The sequence below is a fragment of the Hemicordylus capensis genome, chromosome 5 (assembly GCF_027244095.1).
Source record: "Hemicordylus capensis ecotype Gifberg chromosome 5, rHemCap1.1.pri, whole genome shotgun sequence".
Classification (NCBI taxonomy): Eukaryota; Metazoa; Chordata; class Lepidosauria; order Squamata; family Cordylidae; genus Hemicordylus; species Hemicordylus capensis.
Window position 1 is genome coordinate 236,311,225 of NC_069661.1, and position 21,688 is coordinate 236,332,912.

General features: G+C 46.8%; 1 protein-coding gene across 2 annotated transcripts in view; it reads right to left on the reverse strand.

The window, feature by feature from the left end:
• The window catches only part of NINJ2 (ninjurin 2), a 102,673-nt gene extending 83,360 nt beyond the window's left edge, over positions 1–19,313 (reverse strand). Inside the window, exons 1-2 of one of the 2 annotated variants that reach the window (XM_053251248.1) lie at positions 19,156–19,313; positions 13,977–14,072 (exon numbers count right to left, since the gene is read on the reverse strand). In XM_053251248.1, coding sequence (XP_053107223.1) covers positions 13,977–14,072; positions 19,156–19,188 — 129 coding nt within the window. In that variant the 5' untranslated portion in view covers positions 19,189–19,313. The remainder of the gene's footprint in view (positions 1–13,976; positions 14,073–19,155) is intronic. The other variant, XM_053251249.1, reaches the window with a different exon arrangement.
• Between the last annotated feature and the right edge of the window lie 2,375 nt (positions 19,314–21,688).

Consider the following 21,688-nt stretch of genomic DNA (forward strand, 5'->3'; position numbering starts at 1 on the left):
TAGCTATAATTGAGCGGATGGGTTCAAAGAACCCGGGCCACCGAACTCCTGAGGGCCCCTCAGCTCCACCCCTCCCTATTTTCTTCATTATCTCCCTTACTGTGAAGGGCCGCTGGAGAGAGGGGTGAACACGGGCCCACTCTCCCTTAGCTATGCCCTTGTACACTTCCTATCCTTACTATGCATTTGTGGAGCCTGCTCTCAGGTTAACTTTTAAAATGAACGCAGGTACAGTTGTTCACACAAAAACATGTACCTCTGCACAAACATCTGAACACAGGCACACATCATGTCCGAATGGGACTATACAAAATAGCCAATATATGCCTGGGTTTTGTTGGGAGATTTTTTAAAAAGTGATGCTAATGGCTTTGAATCTATCATTACTGATTTCTGAACATTTGTTGACACGATATAGAAGAGGGAGGAGAGTAATTATAAATCAAATGGGGCTTGCTCCTGAGTCAATGGGGCTTGCTCCTGAGTAAGTGTGAAAAGGATTGCAGCCTTACGGTGTTTCCAGGAGGCAATGCAGTTTGGAATCTGTAAAGCTTTGTGCCAGTGCCAAGCACAATCTTCCTCACTGTACAGATGCTTCCATGCTCCTTCCTAGTGCAATCTTACCTTCTTTACCCATGCAGAGCAGGGACCTTGCACAATTTGCACAGTGCCATCTGCCAACAACAGCAAAATGCCTCTGTTTGGGCAAGTTGCAGTCGGGTTGTTAACAGCAGGGGGAGCAGACTCGCAACAACTAACAACAACCCAAAAAACCAGCAACTTTTTCATGCTGGATGTACAACGTCCTTGCTCTATATCATAGCGATTAAATTCGCAACAAAGCATTGGAAATCTGAACGGCACCCTGCTGTCCGTGTATGGACTGTGGTGTCACAAAGCAGGAAGTGTGGAAGCACACTTCCGAGATATGTCCTGACCCTGTTGTAGGGTCTAGTCTGGAAAGCGCCCAGGAGAGAGAGAGCCACAGGAGGGTGGGCAATGCTTAAAGGAGCCCCCTGAACATTCAGAAGACAAGATAGCTTGACTGGCACCTTTTCTGGCCAATCATGGGGGGTGGGGGAGGGAGAGGGAGAGAGAGAGAGAGAGAGAGAGGAGGTTCTAGCAGCAGAAGCAAACTCCCTTCTCTTCAGATAAAATGGCTCTCTGTCTTCTGATTAAGCCATAAGTTTTCCTTCTTAACAAGTACATGTGTGTGCTTTGTTGCTCCCCTCTTGCCCTTACTGACTGTTCCTGCCCCTGAGGTTTTATTTGATTTTCCTTTGCACACACCCTCCCACACCATTATGTTTGCCAGTGGGGTTTTCCTTTGTGTTCCCATGCCTTCCCCCACCCTTTCCTCCCCCACTCTAGCTACCCTGTCCCCCTTCTGTTGCCCAGTGAGGTTTTCTTTTCCCCCTCCCTTGTCACCCCTTTTCCTTTTTCTTGCCCAGTGGGGTTTTATTTTTCCTTCTTCTTTCATCCCCCAGCTCTCACCTCCCAGCCACTCCTTTATCCTTTTATTGCTCATTGGAGTTTCCTTCCTTCCTTCCTTCCTTTCTCCCCGCCCCCAACTCACCCTTTTTTTCTTCTCTTGCCTAGCTGGTAGTATTTCTGTGTGGAGATTTTGCTGTGTGCTTGCTATGAGAAAAACACTCATTGTCATGGATGGACCACTTCCTGGTTAAAGTTGGTCTCACAGTCACATCTGACCCCTGCAGGGGTGATAGAATGGTCTGCCCAAGAAGGCTCTTGGATCCAATAGGATTCCAAGGGGCCTTAGAGGGTTTGGGAGTTGGTTCTGCTGGTGATTCTGTTGATGCCCTGGTGGATACCTGTCATGGCTCAGACGTCTGACTCAGAAAAGTCAGAGCAGGAGGATTCGCCTACTAGTGAGGGCTCAGAGGCACAGCAACAGGGTTTGGCAGGGAGACCAGAATCTGGAGCTGAGGATTTGCAGGCAACAGCTGCCAGACATGATTTCTGATGGGGAGGAGCCTGGGATTTCACCTGTCTTGAGAAGGCATCTCAAGAGGCAGGCTCAGTGGCAGTCATGCAGGCGCAGGAGATCACAGGAGAGGAAGCCGAAGTGATGACTCAGGGAAGCCTGATTGGCTGCTGGTTCTCTTGAGCCATATATATTTAGCAGTCTAACTTGCTCAGATGCTGTTTGCAACTTTTCACTGGCTGCAGACAGTGTGCTATTTGAATTCCAAAACTTTGTCCAAATTCCAGTTTGCCTTGTTTGTGCTTTCCTGCTTTGTTCTGTTAATTCCTTGCTTCTGTCATCCTTCGCTATTTTCATTCCTTGCTCTGTGTTTTCTGTTCACTTATTACTCAGTTATTGTTAGAGGGGGGGTACCTAGTTCAGTTCAGGGGACTTAATTCATTTACTGTTTTTCTTTGTGAGCCTTTTATTTTTCATTTGTGTAGTTCCACTGCCGCTTTCTGTTAACTCACTGGGGAGTGCTGAAGGGGGTTATAAATCCTGTTGGGTTAGCCGAGCTAACAGATTTACGACAATACCTGGAATAGAGAACTTATCAGGGCAGCAGACACAATCGTTCCAAAGCATCCTCTCCAACCTTCTTCAAAATTAGTTCTATGGTATATGGAATAGCTACAGGAGCTGAAGTGGCAAAGTAGATGACTGGAGTGCAAATGGAGGAGGACTCATCTTGAATTTGATCAGACGCAGCATGGAGCCCATTTGAAGGCCTATGCTGTGGCAATAGATGCAGCAAATAACCAATTTTATTCTGTGCATATTAATTATTATTATTATTATTATTATTATTATTATTTATTAGTGTCTGCAAGTTCTCATCCAGCAGAGCTGTTCCAGATTCTTAGGGGTTTAACTCCTACTTACTTGGCAAACTTAACCCCTGCTAACTTGGCAAAGAGGCACCTTTTAACGTGGTGATTCTCTTTTAACGTGGTGATTCTCTTTTAATGTGGTGGTTTTCTTTATTTAGCAGGGGGAGAGTAACTGGCCCTATCCACCACCAGCAAGTACCTCCAGTGACTGTTGCTGGTGTCTTTTTAGATTGTGAACCCTTTGGGGACAGGGATCCATCTTATGTATTTGTTATTTTTCTGTGTAAACCGCCCTGAGCCATTTTTGGAAGGGCGGTATAGAAATCGAATACAATAATAATAATAATAATAACAACAACAACAACAACTCAAACCGCTTCTGTTTCAAATCTGTTTCCGGAAACAATGTATCACTGTGATGTGTTCAATGAGTTCTTTGCAGATAAAATTTCTCACATTCAAGCTGATCTGGACTCCAATATTTCCGCAGGGACAGTTAGAGGGGTTTCTAGCAAACCCCCTTGCGAGATTAAATTGGATCAGATTAAGTTTGTGACTCCTGAGGATGTGGACAAACCTCTTGGAGCAGTATGGCCTACCACCTGTTCCTTAGAGACTTGCCCAACATGGCTGATTTCATCCCCGCTTTGGAGATGGAGCTGCTCTGGGAAGAGCATCTGCATGCTTTCATGCAGAAGGTTCCAAGTTCCCTCCCTGGCAGCATCTCCATGATAGGGCTTAGAGGGATTCCTGCCTGCAACCCTGGAGAAGCCGCTGCCAGTCTGTATAGACCAGGGATTCTCAATGTTGGGTCCCCAGATGTTATTGGACTTCAACTCCCATAATCCCCAGCCCCAGTGGCCTTTGGTAGGGGATCATGGGAGCTGAAGTCCAATAACATCTGAGGACCCAACGTTGAGAATCCCTGGTGTAGACAATACTGAGCTGGATGGACCAATGGTCTGACTCGGTAGAGGGCAGCTTCCTATGTTCCTATGTTCCATCTTGCAGGGAGGTTGTTAGAGCTGGCCTAGTTGATATAACTAATACTTCACTGAGGGAAGGCAGGGTGCCATCATTTGAAGGAGGCGGTGATTAGACCCCTTCCTAAAAAGCCCGCTTTGAATTCTCTGGTGATGGATAATTATAGTCCAGTCTCCAACTTCCCATGGTTGGGTAAGATGATTGAGAGGGTGGCAGCGGGCCAGCTCCAAGCATTCTTGGAGGAAACTGATTATCTAGACCTTTTTCAAACTGGATTTAGAGCAGGCTATGGGGTGAGACGGCCTTGGTCAGCCTGATGGATGACCTTCACCAGGGAATTGACAAAGGGAGTGTGACTCTCCTGGTTCTTTTGATTTGACAACTCCGTCAGTTCCTTGAGGAGCAGGACCTGAAAACAATGGCATACCAGCAGGTAACCTCCAGGTTGGGCTACTGCAATGGACTCTATGAAGGGCTGTCTTTGTCTGTAGTTCAGAAACTTCGGTTAGTTAAAAATGCAGCAGCCAGATTGGTCTCTGGAGTACCCTGGAAAGACCACATTATACCTGTTCTTGAACAATTGCACTGGCTGCCAATGTGTTTCTGAGCAAAGTACAAAGTGCTGGTTATTATCTTTAAAGCCCTGCATGGCTTAGGTTCAGGTTATCCGAGAGAGCGCTTTTCTCTACAAGGTCCCCACGGCTCATTGAGATCATCAGGAGGGGTCTGTCTTCAGGTGCCACTGGCTCATCTGTTGGTGACCTGAGATCAGGCCTTCGTATTTGCCACCACTAGGCTGTGGAATGCACTCCCCATGGATCTAAAGGGAATATCTTCCTTGGAAGATAGGAGAGCCTTAAAGACCCATCTTTTTAGCCTGGCTTTAATGATACTTAGTTTTAATGTTAATTTTAATCTGCTTTTAATTTTTTTGAAAATTTATTTTAACTGGTATGTATTTTTTATTTTTTTTAATGTATTTAGTGTAAATCGCCCTGAGCCACTTAGGAACGGTGGTATATAAATAAAATAAATGAAAGAATATTTAAATAAATATTATGTCTAGTATATCCTTTCATAAGATATAATAGCAGCAAAGTAAGGTACATAGAATGATAAAAATTGAGGGTAGCATAGAAGAGAGCCAGCAACTATTATATAAGTAAGACTATAACTGGTATCTCTTCTCTCCTACCCTCTGCCCCCCCTGCTCCAGTGACCAGCAGCCACCAGTGCCTAGAACCTGAGTGACAGCTCTGAACAGACGGCACCTTCTTGCCATTTGGAAACACCCTTAATATTCCCCAAGCGGTGAGAAGTTGCTTTAAAGAGGACTGAGACAAAGTCATAGAGGACAGGTCTATCAATGGCTACTAGTCTGGTGGCTATAGGCCACCTCCAGCCTAGGCAAGATGCCATTAAGTACCCATTGCAGGGGAGGCAAGATGCCATTAAGTACCCATTGCAGGGGAGGCAAGATGCCATTAAGTACCCATTGCAGGGGAGCAACAGCAGGAAAGAGAGCAAGGCCTCAGCCCCTGCCTGTGGGCTTCTCGGTTGCATCTTGTGGGCCACTGTGTGAAACAGGATGCTGATCTAGATAGGCCTTGGTCCTGATCCAGCAGGGCTGTTCTTATGTTCTTATGTACTCAGGTTTTGGCTTCCTTTGGAGGAGAGATCACGGAAGACTTATGCTGTTGTCACGACCCTGGTCTCTCCACGTCTGTTCTCTTGTTTTGCTTCTCCCCCAGGCAGGGCCTCAGAGTTTTTGAGGGGAGGGGGTTGGGTTCACCCGGGTCCTCCTCCTCCAGGCTCCTCGGGGTCACTGTGGCCGTCTCTCTCCGGAGGCTTCCACTGCCCCTCCAACTGCCCCTCATTACTGGCTGAGCCTGCCTTAAATCCCTCCTGACAAATGATGCATCCCACACCCCCACTGATTGGAACTCCACCCTGCCATATCAGGTTGCTCTCACCCTTATCCCCCTCAGCTGTGCCTCCGTCTGCTGCTGCCTCCTCCCGCACTCGCCCCCACACTTCCCCCGGGCCCCTCTAGCTTGGCTCCTTGGTCTTGCAGTGTCTCGGCTGGCCGCTCATTGGGCTGTTCTGCCTGGCCACCCTCCCCACCTGGGGCCTCTCTGGCCTTGGCTGCCAAGGGAACGTCGGAGCTCATAAGGCCAGCAGGGGCGGGGCGGGGGGCAGACAATTTATAAATACAGACATTGAGCTTCAGGTGGAGACAAGCAACAGGGCACTCTTACAAGGCAGTGCCAGCAACAAATCACATCCGATGGTCCAAGGAGACCCCTATCCCATAAGGTGTGTGCTTCCAGTTCTCCAGTCTCTCTCTCTCTCCCAGCTTCTCATCTAGTCTGTCTCTCTCTTAGGGCCAAACCACACATGAGGTTAAACTTGTCATTAGAAGATGGACTCAATGCAGCCCCGGAATGTGGTGCGTGGCCAGGAGAGGGTTAATGCGTGTCCCCCCCCCCGCCCCCCCCGTGCTGTGTTCATCTTGAAAATCATTTCCTGAAGTTCCAAATGGATACTTTGTGGGGAAGTTGCAGCTTCAGGGAGAATTTTTGTGGTGGGAAGGGCTTAGGGCAGTGTTAAACCCCTCCTCGCTGCACACCATTCCTGGGCGACTTTCCTTAATTTTTAAAGCTAAAAGGACCATTTGTGATCTACTTCTGCATTAAGCCTGTCTTAAGGTTAATGGTACATATAGTGTGGCTCTCAGTCTCTGAAGGGATGGCCATATAGCTCAGTGGAAGAGCATCTGCAGAAGGTCCTCCCAGGTATTCTCGGCATCTCCAGGTAGGGCTGGGAAAGAATCCTGCCTCTAACCTTGGAAAGGCGCAGCCCATAAGTGTAGACACAGTACTGAGCTTGATGGACCAATGGCCTGACATGGTATAAGGCAGCTTCCAATGTTCACCCTCCAACTTAGTCTCTTAGACACCAAAGCTGCAACAGTATTGTTTGTGAGAAAGTCCTGAATTTTTCTCATTGTAAGAGGCAAAATATTGTTTGTTTCTCCCTGTGTGGTGCCACGAGCTTTAATTAGTCATTATAAAGTACACGAGATCCTTGGATAATAGGCTCCAAGATGTGCAACAACTCATTCTGCAAGTGTGTTTATAAATACTGGCAAGTAGTCCAAGGGCCAAACTATACACAGGAGAGTCACGACTAGATTTCACAATTTCCTTTTTTTAGCTTTAAAAGCAGCTGTGGAGAAAGTGGGGTTTAGACTGGGGCTATTTGGGATCTAGCCTTTTCCCCACTGGAAAAACCACAAACAGATGGTATTATTAGCCACAGGTGGGGAAATAAGGCAGCTACCATAGGAGTCTTTTCACCCTCTGCAGCTAATAATAACTTTGAGGCAGATTTATGTTAGCCACCTAGTGGCACAGTGGAAAATGACTTGACTAACAAGCCAGAGGTTGCCAGTTTGAATCCCTGCTGGTATGTTTCCCAGACTATGGCAATGGTAAATCCCTCCTGTATTCTACCAAAGACAACCACAGGGCTCTGTGGTCGCTAGGAATCAACACTGATTCATCGACACACTTTATTTTCGATGTAAGTTGGGGAAACACCATGGGGAAAGGGCCTCCCTCCCTGCGTGTCATGGCCCCAATCCAAGTTGTACCTCTCCTTCCTACAGCTGCTACCAAAAAAAGTGGGGAAAGCCTATCAAAGATGTTCTGTGTCACATGTAATTTGGCCCTAAATGGCTTTGTTTAAGCTGAACTGCAGAGCAGTCCAGGCTGATCAGCAATCTCAGAATTTCACATTTCTCGGAAACTCCCGATATGAGGGCAAAGGACCCCGTTGCACTAGAAAGCATGAGCTGGCCATTCCGGCAGAAGCAAATAACTATGCTTTCAGGCCAAAGGTGTCGTAAGCACCATGAAGCCTCATTTAAAGCCACAGAAGCAGGGAAATAAAAGTCACATTCTGAAGCAAACCAAAGTCAGTGTGTTGTCAGTACCATGAAGATAACACTTATACTTGCTTTCTTTATTCTGAAGCAAGCCCAGCTATCTGTGTATGTGATATATAAAGCCTGCACCAAAAATAGCAAAATTCTGCGGCTTCACAAGTGATGCAGATTAAACTAAATGTATAAATGTAACTTGTCTGCATCATTGATTGCAGTGGTGCCCCACGATATTGAGGCGCCTAAGACGAGGCACCAAACGCTGCCTTCCTCCAAATTTGACCCTTGCAAATTTTAAAGGTGGTGGGGGTGGGGCAGGGAGGAGGGAAGCTTACCAGCTTTGCACAGATTATGGAGAGAGGCACTCCTTGAAAACCTCTGAAATGTCAGATTGGGCTCAAACTACTCCGAGGGGTGCAGCAGGGAACACCTTGCCACCCTGCTGGTGCCTCAATAATCCGCTGCCTGAGGCCACTGCCTCACCTTGCCTCATTAAAAGGCTGATTTGCATATATATATATATATATATATATATATATATATATATATATATACACATACAGGAGAGGTTTGCCATTGCCTCCTCCTCAGTATAAGATGTTGAGGTGATTCTCATGATTGCCCCAAAGTGGGCTAAGGGAGCCTAGCATGCTTTGGGGCGGTTGTATGCTGCAATGGGTGCCGCGTGGCTCCCGGCAGCTAGCCCTCCACTAAGACGAGGTTAACGGAGTGAGCGCTCCGTTAAACCACATCTTTTTGTTCGTGTGTTGCCGCGGCATGCGGCGACACACGAGTAGACCCCCAACCAGGAGGCTGCAAACAGCCTCCCAGGCTCGGGGGTCTCTCGAGGATGCCCCGCACACTCGCCTGAGTCATCCTGGAACTTCCGGGGTCACGCAGCCCCCAATCCCCGCAGCCCCCGCCGGTTCCGTGACAGAGCCAGCAGTCGTGTGGGCGGCCAATCCATCCGCCCAGGGCTGCCTTCCAATCATCTCCCTGCAAACCCCCTTCCGGCAAGTCTCACTGATTGTGAGACTCGCCTCAATGGTTTTCAGCACTTTTCCTATATCACAGCCCCCTGATATAGGTGTTTCCCAAAGTCTGGGAAACATGCCAGTGGGGATTGGAACAAACAACCTCTTGCTCCCTAGGCAAGTCACTTCCCTGCTGTGCCATTGACTCCATTGACTATTATTATTATTTTACATTTTATATCCCGCTCTTCCTCCAAGGAGCCCAGAGCGATGTGCTACATACTTAGGTTTCGCCTCACAACAACCCTGTGAAGTAGGTTAGGCTGGCCCAGAGTCACCCAGCAAGTCTCATGGCTGAATGGGGATTTGAACTCGGTTCTCCCCGGTCCTAGTCCAGCACTCTAACCACTACACCACGCTGGCTGTATGGAGTCACCATATGGCAATGTTACTCAGAAAAAGACTAGAAGGTGAGATGGCATCCATTCTATAGGACCAAGACAATGAGAAAACCTATCCCAGACTATCCCAGAGTTCGTCAAATTGTGTATTTTGAAACAAAATGAGAACTAGCAATAAACTATCAATCACAAATTACAGTCAGACCCCTCTGGACTCTTGTCAAAGCACGTGATATCCTCTGAACAATTTGTGAAAACTGTGACTAGTTTGAATGCACAATAGTTGACATTTCAGTTATTTGCTAAATGGTCCTTCTGGTATGTCAGAATAGTCACTGAACGCATCAAGTCCATTTCCTTCTTCCTGGAACGGAGAACTCCAATTTTCATGCCGAAGAAATAGCAAGTCAAAAACAAAACCATAAATAACCAACAGTGAAGGGCCCTGTTAATGTAGGCATCATAAGTTAATACAGATGCACAAATACGCTTATGAAATACACTAAACTGAGCATGAACTCAAAAACTGCCATTAACAAACAGGAAATCATAAGAGGAGGAAACATTTAGAATTGGTTGCAGTACTGCTTCAAGCACCAAAAGGAACAACATTCAATTCATGTGGTTCCAAGTTTCAAGCTATATTTGACCCAAAGCCCCACATTATGTTGCACTTACATTCAGATGACTATACACGCATGCATGTGTTTGTATGTACATTTTAAAAGTAAACCTGGGTAGAGGCCCCTCAAATGCATGGTACAGAAAGGAAGTGTACTGTTGTACCTGAATTCAACATCATATGAAGAACTTTGTCTGTGTACAGATGATCTATACCTGTGTACAATGCACACAGCTTGTATGAGTGTTGAACATAATGTATGAAGAAGGCTCTGGTATGGCTGCAAACCTAAGCACATTTATTGAATCCCATTGAACCAGTGGGACTTAGACAGATTGTCTGCCAGTCCTTTAGGCTTGTTTCTACATCAGGCACAATTCCAGCCAACCATAAGCACTTTTAAGCCCCATTAATCTCAGTGGGAGAGATCTAAACAAGTATTTTAACTATCCTACTGAAATTAACAGAATTTAAAGTGCTTTAAATTGGCTGGATCATGCCATTAATTTCTGGCATGCTGTGTCACTACTATGTGACTTTTCCTTGTTGTTTTCCCATGGAAAACCTTTGTTTCAAATATGCCCCTCTTGGCGGAGAGCATGTGCTGTGCTGGACAGCCAAGATATATAGCCAAGATGTATGCACATAATCAATCACAATGCATAATCAACCTATGGAATTCCATAGGTTGAAATCTGTGTGTGTGTGGGGGGGGGGTTAATTTAATTATTAATTATTTTATTTAATTTAATTTAATTGTTTGATTTATATATTTCACTATTCCATAGGTTCAGAGTGGCTTACAGCATTTTTATTTTTAAATATAAAATATTAATGTATAAAATAGAAAGATTTTTTAAATAAATATTTTTAAAATACAGCTTTCGTTGTGTGCAAAAATAACATTTAGAGCTATGGTTTTAAATGTGAGGTTTTTTTTAAATGGCTAGAGCATTTGACCTCCTGTAAAAACCAGTGAAATCCACAGGCTTGCTTTAAATCAATCTTTAGGTCACTATAATGTTGTTGTTTTTTAACTCATAGTTGATTACAGTGTAACTATAAACAACTGGCACATATACAGCCAGTTGTCCTATGCATTTACCATAAGTCTTCCTTAAAAGGAGTGACTAGTCCTATTTAACCAAACTCAAGATTTTGATAATGTAGACGTTAAACAGGAGTGGGGCAAGAATACCGCCTTGTTTGACACCCTTACAGTTTGGAACAGCACTTGAAAAAAGACCTTGGGGGTTGCATCTTACTTTGAGGGACAGATCATTGTGTAGGATACAGATGAGGTATAGCAGGTGCCAGTCAATTGAGGAGGCTTTCAGTCCTCCCCACAGTTTGATTCGTGAGATGGAATGAAATGCAGCCATGAGGTATATAAAAGCTGCATATGGGTTGAATATTCCTCAATTAGATGTTGTAAAACTAGACACTGGTCAATGGTGGATTCTCTCTCTCTAAAGCCAGCCTACTCCTCCGCAAGGAGATTTACTTGCTCCAGCCAGTCTCTCAGCTTCCAGTATAGATGTCTAGTGTAGAGCTTACTGACTGTGCTGGTCAGGCTGATGGGTCTGTAGTTTGCTGGGTCGTCCTTTCAGCCTTTTTTTGAAGATGGGGACAATGACCTCTAGCTCCCAGTCCTTAGGAATACGACCATGTGTGTCAATAAAAGTGAATAATGAGGTCAGGATAGGGGCCTGATAGAGTTATTTTTTAATTAGCTCCTCTCCAGGGGCCTTCCCAGGTCTTAGTTGGGAGATGAGGCCTTAGTTGGGAGTGTTAGTTGGGAGATCTCAGACATCGTCACTGGTGGCCATGTGGGCAGGTCCTCTAAATTGTGCTTGGGGCAACTGTGTTCCACAGCTTCATCTTCATACAGAACATGGAAGTGTTTTGCAAAAATCGCTGGTGGGATGCAATCCAGGCATATCAGGCCATTACTGGGGAGATTCACTGTAATATGCCAGAATGAGGCTGAATCGTTGGATCCAGGTGCAGAGCCTGACCGCTGGCGGCCCGAGTGATGTCAGATGCAGGGGCGTGGTCTGGCTCCCAAACAGAGCCTTGAGGCTCCCTTCGGGAGTTGGCATTCAACTCCCGAAGGGGCCACGTGGCCCCTTTGGGAGCTAAACCAGCACCCCCGCGTCTGGTGTCTGGCGTCAGACGCAGGGGGCATGTCAGGGCCACAAGGCACAGCCCCTGATTGGGTGCAGCCCAGGTTCTTTGAACCCATTGGCCCAATGGTGGCTCTGCCCCTGGTTGGATCTGACTGCCTGGAGTTGTGACCAGGTGGCTTTCATAGTTTCTCTTTTCTTGCATTTAATTTATTTATATTATGTATTTAAAATATTTATGCCCCACCCCTCCAGTACACTACTACTCAGTATAGTGTAAACAACTATATTTAAATAGTTGTTTATATTGTCTCTTCTGCTTGAGGAAGTCCTGCAGACACTGGTTCTGTTGGTTTTTTAGGTGTGGTCTTCCCAGATGTTGTCGAAATGGGTTTTTTGGTGAACAGCATTCCAGGGCCCATGGCATTCAAGGCGATGTTCCTAGGGGTTGTGTATGGTGGCTGTTGCTGCTGAGGCAGTGACTGTGATGTGTGAGCCCGTTCCTCTGGGTTAGCATTGTCTGTATGTGAGGGCATGGCTGTGTCTTCGGCGGCTCCCCTAGAGTTGTGAGTGTTGGTCGCAGCTCTTGGGATTTTGCAGGTGGTACAGGGTCTCGTCTTTTGGAGCTGCCATGTCTGTATCTAGTGGCTAGGGAAGTGCTGGCAGGGGTACTTCCCCAATTCCTAGATCTCCCAGGGCTTGCAGAGGGTGGGGGCTCTTGGGGTGTAGCAGGGGAGTGAGCACCCCCTCCTCTGAGGCTGCTGTAATTATGGGGCTTGCCTGGGGTTCTTCATCATCAGAGGGAAGCTTACATGGAAGGGTTGTAAACTGGGACTGGGCAGGCTCAGGGAGCAACTCACTCATTGTGTTGGAAGACGCAGGGGAGGGAGCCTCAGTGTTGTCTCAGCTGTTAGTATTTTAGTACTAAGATTAAATGTCTACCACTTGTGGTTGAAAGCGATCAGATTCCTCCTTTCTTAGACCCAGAGATTCTTAATGTAGGATCTGTTCCATTGTCACATTCTGCGATCACAGACAATTCCATATACAAAGCCTGCTCATGAATCCAACTCTGGCTAGCAGGATAATTTTTCAGCGAGCTGGTGGGTATGGGGCATATTATTTGGCATTCCTCCAACACTGTACTACTGCACTCCTCCAGGTGAAGCTCCTGCGTGTGTGGAGCTTCAGGTGCACATCAGTTCTATCTCAAAGAGCTATAGATCAGACCAAGAAAGCCCAAACAACTAGTCATTAAAGCTGTATTTCCCTCCACAACTATAACAAATTTCACAATTACTATAAAATTCATTCAGTGTGAAATGTGCCAGATATTTGGTAACTTTTTAAAAAATAAGATCTGTTTTAAACATTCAGATTTAGCACCCTTGTGAGAGATACCACATCACAAAGAGAAAAGGATACTTAGCAGATGGAGAATAAGAAATAACTTTTTCCTCTTTTCTGATTCCTTTTCACTGAAGAGGGGGAAACGTGATGTTGGTACAATCCAGCCAAAGTCAAGTACTTTTGAATCCTGCTGGTTAGGAATACCCTGTTAAAAGTATTTAACTCTGGCTAGACCACATTCTTTGTTGATCTGTTTCTTATCAGACTGGCATGCCAAATGTTTAAGTCAATATAAATCTAGTCAATTTATGAAATAATGCCTTCATCTGGGCATAAATATGAAGCTGACTACATTTGAGAATATGATTTCCAGTTAAAAAAAAAAGTCATTTTTTAAAAGTAGGCCATTTGCTTATACTTCCTAAAGCACTGTTAGTCAACAGATAGCACTTTCAGTGATTAAAACCTACTTTACAATAATTCACTTTTTAACCATTATTTTAGTATGATTATCTTTTGTTTGTCCTTGTAACAATGCTGTGAAGCTGGCCACTGTAATTATCCCCATTACACAACTAGCCTGTGCGGCAAGAGACTAGGAACAATTTGCATTAATGGGTCACTTTTCTGGATTTATTTGCAGTATGGTGACCAGCTCTGACTGAAGCTATTCCTTGAGGGGTCCCCACCCTGCCTGGCAAATATTCTTCACAATATCAAACCATGAAAACCTCTGGGATTGCTTTCAATAGTCACCTGGGGACTGATGCTAAATCCTGGGTGCTGTGTTTCTAGTGAATCCGTCCCTTGATCCAGGCCAGGTTCTAGATTAGTTACAGTTTTAGTTCCGTCCTAGACAGGAGGCAGGGCAGAAAAACAACAAGCTGCAGCAGAAAAGAAAGCAGTCTGCACTTGCCTTTCTGTAATCACATCTGCTTTCATTAAACTATTAATATTCTTAATTATACTCCACTGCCAGGTCCTCCTTGTGTGCCACAACTCTTTCCCCTGGATTCTACACTGGGGAATCCAATCTCCAGGCCAATCGGAGAGTGTTGGCAACTGTGGTTTGCAGGGGGAAAGCAGTGGCTCCTTTGTGGGGGAGGTGGCAAACCTCTATATATTGGCCCTTAAGTGGTTGAGGTGGTTTGGATGCAGGGGTATGGCTTGGGCACATATCCAGGTTACATTCTCAGCCCTGTTTTTAACGTCATGCTTTCCGTCTCAAGATGTTTCTGCCTTCCAATGCAGGTTTCCTTGACGTGCGCGTAATCCACCCACTTCAGGGGGAATGCTGAGGAGTTTCTTCTCTTGCCTGACCTGGAATATCCCACAAAAGCACTGAGCTTTACCAGTTCCTGAAACCGACCCTTGGGTTGTACTTGACAGCAGCCGTTTCTCCCTCCTGCAGAGTCACTTTTCTCAGAAGTCAGTTGCATACTATAAAATTATGAATGAATAGACTCTTACCTAGTCCAGTTTCCAAATCAATATTTCTCTTCACCTTCACCACTACTGTCATGTTGACTTTACTACGAAGCATACTTGCACAGAAGGCAGTAGGGATGCCAGCAAGGGGAAACTTGAGGAGCAAGGCCTCGCTTACGTTTTTGAAGGGGAGTAAAACGATGGTGGTAGTGGGACTCCTTAAATGCTTAGTGGGGGGGAGGATCTCCACCCCTAGAGGGAAGTGCTAGTGGATTCAGTGAGCTTGAGTAGACTTGCCTAGTTTGTCAGTCTTATTTTTGATACATTGCCATCAGGGTATATGGGGCTTTACAGCAGAAACAGGAAAGCCAGGTCCTTGACTCAGGAGCTTAACAATCCAACATCTGGAAGGAAGGCTTGAAAAAAGAGGAAAGTGCAACCACCTTAAGTGGTGCAGCGGGGAAATGCTTGACTAACAAGCAGAAGGTTGCCGGTTCCAATCCCTGCTGGCACTATATCGGGCAGCAGCAGTATAGGAAGATGCTTAAGAACATAAGAACAGCCCTGCTGGATCAGGCCCAAGGCCCATCTGTTTCTCACAGTGGCCCACCAGATGCTGCTGTACACCACAGGCAGGAGTTGAGGGCGTGCCCTCTCTCCTGCCATTACTCCCCTGCAACTGGTTCTCAGAGTCATCCTGCCTTTTGAGACTGGAGGTAGCCCACAGCCCTCCGACTAGTAACCATTGATGGACCTCTCCTGCATGAAGTTATCCAAACCCCTCTTAAAGCCATCCAGGTTGTTGGCTGTCACCACGTCCTGTGGCAGAGAGTTCCACAAGTGATCACGCGTTGTGTGAAAAAGTACTTCAGTTTGTTGGTTGCTTCATTTCATACTGCGTGGGAGGAGGCAGTGGTAAACCCCTCCTGTATTCTACCAAAGAAATACCACAGGGCTCTGTGGTTGCCAGGACTTGACACCAACTCAATGGCACAACTTTACTTTACCTTTACACACACACGTAATATAATTCCCAAGATCCTTAGGGGTGAGAGAGAAGCCAGGATAGTTAAACTGGCATTTAAAACAAACAAACATATAATTGCAGTGTAGATATGCCTGCTGCCACTTATTTTCCATCAGGAGCCAGGTTTATGGCTTCCAGCTCAACTACATTCACTCTGATTTACACCTGCATAGAAGGAAGTGGTAGAATGCCTGGGTGATAACTTGGACTGCTGACTGCAAGGTGGGGGGAACACAAATTTGAATGCACTCCCATGCTAAAAGATGCCAGGAAAATAGAAATCAGAGGGGCTAACCCCTCTCTTCCTGATGGGCTAGTTTTCTATGTGCAGGGAGTTTGTGCTACATGGGAAGCAGAACAAAATTGATTTCCCTCAACCTGTAATCTGAAGTGAAAGAGCCCAGGTGAGGACTGTATTCTGCCCCTACCCCATGGTTAGTTTATCTGTGTGGCCAAGTTGTGTTGCTTGTGCAGGATCGCCAAACCTCCTGTTCCTAGGCTTTCTCAGCCATGGTCATAAAAAGAGCCCAGATCTTTCTTTCTTTCTTTCTTTCTTTCTTATTACATTTATATCCCACTCTTCCTCCAAGGAGCTCAGAGCCAATTTGCTGCCAGTACTCCCCTGCTCCAGTTCTGGGATCTGGCTAAATGTCAGAGGCCGTACACTCAACAAACAACAAGCCACAAAGCTCAGCTTGGCGTCCTCTTCAGGTAACGCCCTGTGCAACAGCCTGACTTGCCTGCCCTAAGGGCTGTCTGGTCCTAAGTACAACCCATTCTACGTCCTCATTCTACTGCATGCTAGACCAAGGCTCAGAGCCAAATGATGAGAAGTGCATTGTTGCATTTCCATCTGTATGAATTTTGTTCTATAATAGTAGGGACTGGGGAGAGATCCAGGTCAGGACTGTGACACAGGGGAAGGGGCTTATCCTCCCCGCTACACTATTCTCCTCACCTACCACAGCTATTTGCTCCTGGAGTGGGGAAGAAATATAGACTTCCATGAGTTTTTACTCCCAGGGTAAATAGCAACTGCTGGGCTGAGAAAAATGACCATTTTCATCAGGAAAACATGCAGGGGAGATGAGGTACACCCCTCATTTCAGGCAGGGTCGGCTGTCTAATAGGGCGTTTTCCCCTCTCTCTCCCTCCAGAGAGGGAGAGGAAGGGAAAAACGTTCTATTAGGCAGTCGGAGCTGCCTGAAATACTTGGCAGAAAGTTTGCCCGGGCTCTCAGCGGCCTGGGCGTGGGAGGGGGGAGTTCGCTCTGGGCTCCTATGGAGCCCAAGTCACGTGCACGGGCATTTCGGAAGGGGACGCCAAGTGGGGCTGGACACAGGCCGCCGCTCGGCTGGCTCCGCGCCTGTGTTAGCTGATCCTGATTATTAAAGTTAGTAAAGTTGTGCCCTCGAGTCAGTATCGATTCTTGGGAGTTATTCACACATGGCTTCATGCCGCAGGGTATCTGAAGAGTGAATCTGCTTCGCAGCCAGATTCGCAAGATGTTTCATTCAAGGGATTAAATCGACAGTTCAAATAGCCATTGGCTCCTCCCTGCACTCCCTGGCAGATCTTTTTCCTGTGTGTTCCCACCTACTTGCTCTGGGTTTTTCCTCCAACCAGTCACAAATCACACCACAGAGGAAGAGGCAAGATAGTGGTTTGTTTGTTTTTAAGTTCTACAGCTAAAAGCAGAAGGATGGCATGACAAGTTGCCAAGCAGCTGGATCAAACAGCAGGACGCTTAACACTTGCCTTTGTGAGTGACTGCCTTCATCACCTCATGTTCCCCCCACCCCTGCGCGCACACACACACACGTGCACCTAATGAAATCAGCTCAGACAAAAAAGGGCTCAGGTTACATCTATTCTGCATACCTAAAGCCTATGTAAAACTTAGAAGACACACATTCTGTAGTTTGTGCTTGTGTTTAACTCAGGAATTTATCCCTCCCCTTCCCCTTCTGGACTCCCTCCACAGAGTATCACCAATCTGCAACAACACCTTCCCACCCTCCCGCCCCCACTTGCAATTGCAAATCACTTAGAGCAGACCATACCCAAAACAGCTGTCAAACTCCCCTTCATTGAGTTTTGAAAAACGCCCCACACATAACAGAGAAACTGTGGGGCAAAACAGAAGCCCCGTTCTCCACCCCCCCCCCAAAAAAAGCCTCTGAAACTAGAGGATTTTTTAAAGCCGGACATACTTTGGGCTAAGCCAGAATGCACAGCCTTCATTCAGGGGGAAACAAAGTCCTGTCTGTCCTAGTCCCTGATAGCCTGCAGGGACTTCGGGGTAAATACAGCTAATATGTGGACTGGCACACTCCAATCTGGAGTAGATTCGAAATAAAAGCCCTGTCTGTAAAGCCTCCTGGCGAGCCATGTGGTTTTCACATACAGGAGGAAAACAGGAATACAGGAGGGGTTTACCATTGCCTCCTCCCACGCAATGTGAGATGATGCCTTTCAGCACCTTCCTGTATCGCTGCTGCCCAATATAGGTGTTTCCCATATTCTGGGAAGCATACCAGCAGGGATTCAGACCAGCAAACTCTTGCTCGCTAGGCAAGTCACTTCCCTGCTGTGCCATTATTACTGGCCGATTATTTTCAACTTATCTGGGTTTGGGGCATTTGCCTTTTGCCATTCAAAAGGCAAAAGGCCAGCTTTACCAGTGTTGGGCTACCATACACACTGCCTCGAAATCTGTAAGCCGTGCTGTGGCCTGTTTTGCTATAGCAAAGTGGCAGGCTTCAAACTCTTAAGCTGAACTCTCTTGTTTCTTTGATTTGGTGGGTTCCTTTCTGGTCTGGGGTTTTGAATCGGATCCATCGGCAACAAGCTGCCCTTTCAAGAGGCGTCAAGTCCTAGGAAGCACACTCTTTGGCAAACAAACATTGAGAAGGAGGAACGGAGGAGCCTGAAAGGGCTGGATCAAGAGGTTTTGTTTCTCTAGGAACCCCAGGTAGGAACTCGTGTCTTCTGCTCTCTCGCTCACCATTCACAGTGTTTATTTCTTTTTTCCTCATGCCTAAGGGTGGGAGAGTTTTCTTTCAAGCACAGAAGGGCTTTGTGCGGAAGGGCAGAGATGGAATCACATTTCCCAGCTTGTAAAAGACGTGCCTTCTCTCTCCCAGAGACTAACCGCCCGCCCCCTGTCTTTCTAAGAATGCATGGTGCAGCACACACACAAACACCCCACTCCTCCATCCCCCTGCCTCTCTTCACAATCTACAGAAGCTAAGTCAGCCCTTTGGCAGGGCAGAGCGGGATGAGGATCCTGTAATCAATCTGACTGCAAAGAGAAAGCAAAGTGGAGCAGGGTGCCTGTGAGGGAAATCCAGAAAGAGACTTCAGAGTACGCCAGAACCTAGAACAGAGGCCCGAGCGACAAACAGGACAGACGAGGCTATTGTTCTTCAGCCACCAAACCGTCCCCCCACCCCACCCCACCCCCCAAGATGGACTCACATTAAGGTTGATCATTTCTCTTTCTGATCCCATCCTTTGGCCTCCCAAGTTTCCTCCTCAGCCCTCTTGAGCCTGCACAAGAGATCAGATCTCTGCAGCCTTGTGGATTCTCGAGTGCATTGGCTAGGTGGGAGTGGAAACACAGCTGCTGGAACAGACCTGCTATTCATCCGTATGATGTGGGACTCTCGCCCTGGCATCAGCTTTTGTGGGGGGAGGAGAGGAGAGGGGGCAGTGGAGGAAGAAGTGGCCCATGGATTCTTTATTGTCTCTAAGAAGCTGAATAGCTTTCCTGTCATATTTGCCATGACTACATGTCTCTGCAGCTTCGAGATCCAGCTGAGCCCTATGAGGTCACTTGGTCTGTGATTCTGTGATGTATGCCACGTACCAAGGCGTTGGTGGCACAGGCCAGGCAAGCAGGTAGCGCAGATCCTACACACTGCATGGAGCTTCAGAGCCCTTGTGTGCAGAGGGCTTCAGTCACGCATGGCTCTTGACACAGTTAGGACAACTCAGATACGTTTGTTGGCTGCTGAAAAGAAAACAGAAGAGCAGTCGCTAATGGTTGAGAAGCACACCGCACTCTTAACTTTTGAGCCCCTTTCCAACTCATCAAAATCTGGCACTTTGGGTAGCCGTGGCGTTTTCCGGATCACACACTACAACGGGGGTAAAATGCTTCGGCTTGGCAGGGTCGTATTGAAAACGATCCCCAGAACCTACAAAAGGAAAATGCAGGTCTTGTTCTGCAATGGACTTGCAACATTTTAGCACTATAAATGCAAAGGTAAAATCTGAAAGAAAGCATCAGAAATGTGAACGGCACCTTGCCATCAGCGCTGGAACTGCGGTGTCGCAACACAGGAAGTACACTTAGCCACTCCGTAGTGACTCTGTTGTAGGGTTTAATCTGGAAAGCACTCAGGTGCGAACTTGGAGCTCATGCCTACCTCTTTAAAAAAAACAGGGCAACGGATTCTGAAGCTTCATGGGTCCCTGTTCAACACAGACTCCTCCTTCCTGCTGCAGCAAGCATGAATTTAGTTTTGTACCAGAACAGGTGAACTGTGGCTTGTTGGAACTGGACCTCCCGGAGGCCGCTCCACATGCTGAGCTGCTGAACCTCCTGGAGTTTTCCCAGACAGCAGGTTTTGTCACGGTTTTTCTACGAGGCTTTACTGCGAGTTCGAAGTTGCCCCCCAAAACCGATGCACAAAGTGGATTTTTTTTTACCCCAGATATAAATCAGGCTACACTCTATTAATGCCAGATGAAAAACCTGAATTGTGTGTGAAGTACTCCCTGATAGCTTGCAGGGACTTCGGGGGTAAATTTGGCCAATATGTGAATGCACACCTCCATTCCAGAGAAGATGTGAACTAAAAGCTGGGAATGAAAAACGTCCAGGCCTGTAAATGAATAGCAAGTCTGTTCCAGCAGCTGTGCTTTCCCCGTCCCAGTGCTAGACAATATATGAGGAGGAGAGCTGGTCTTGTGGTAGTGAGCATGAGTTGTCCACTTTGCTAAGCAGGGTCCACCTTGGTTTGCATTTGGAAGGGAAAGTACATGTGAGTGCTGTGAGATATTCTCCTTAAGGGATGGGGCCATAGCTCAGTGGAAGAGCATCTGAATACTTCCATGCAAAAGGTTTCAGGTTTATCTAGCATCGCTAGGTAAAGCTGGGAGAGACTCCTGCCTGAAAAGAGAGCTGCTGCCAGTTAATGTAGACAGTTCTGAGCTAGAGGCACCAATGGTCTAACTCCGCGTAGCTTCCTATGTTCTTAATGTGGTTTAAGCAACTCAGGATGTTTGCGCGACAGCTGAAAAGGAGGGGCAGGCATGTGGGCTACATTCATGACCTAACAACCCATGTGAAGCTGCTTTACTCAGACCCAGTTCACATGACCCAACAAACCATGAAGGGGATCTGGAGAGTCCTGGAGAGAGTGCAGTAAAGTTTCCCTTCTCTTGCCTGGGTGGCTGGATCCCAGAAACAATACTAAAAAGGTGAGTGTCATCATGACCTCTTCAGATTATTTCTTTATGTATTTATTTATTTATTTAGCATGGGTAAGGTGGTCTCTACCATGAGTAGTGACTCTCATCAGGCTTCCGGAAGGGTTTTGCCCTCAGGGTTTACATGTAAACCCTGAGGTGTACAAATACAATAGGCGTGTTCACATGACCGCTGGCAGGGTAAGAGAAGCTCCCAGCCTGGGTTGGCTGGGTGGGAGAGCCAGGTGCACCTCTGATGGTTGGCCATGCGCTTGCAGAAACCTAGGCAGGAGAAGGGGAGCGTGATGGTGTGGGAGGAGGCAGATGGGTGGGACGGCTTTTCCTCCTACCTCGGTAAAATGCTGGGGACAGAATCTGGGCAGCGCATTGTAAGTAAAGTAAAGTTTGTGCCGTCGAGTCAGTGTCAACTCCTGGCAACCACATAGCCATGTGGTTGTCTTTGGTAGAATACAGGAGGGGTTTACCATTGCCATCTCCCGTGCAGTATGATGTCTTTCGGCATCTTCCTATATTG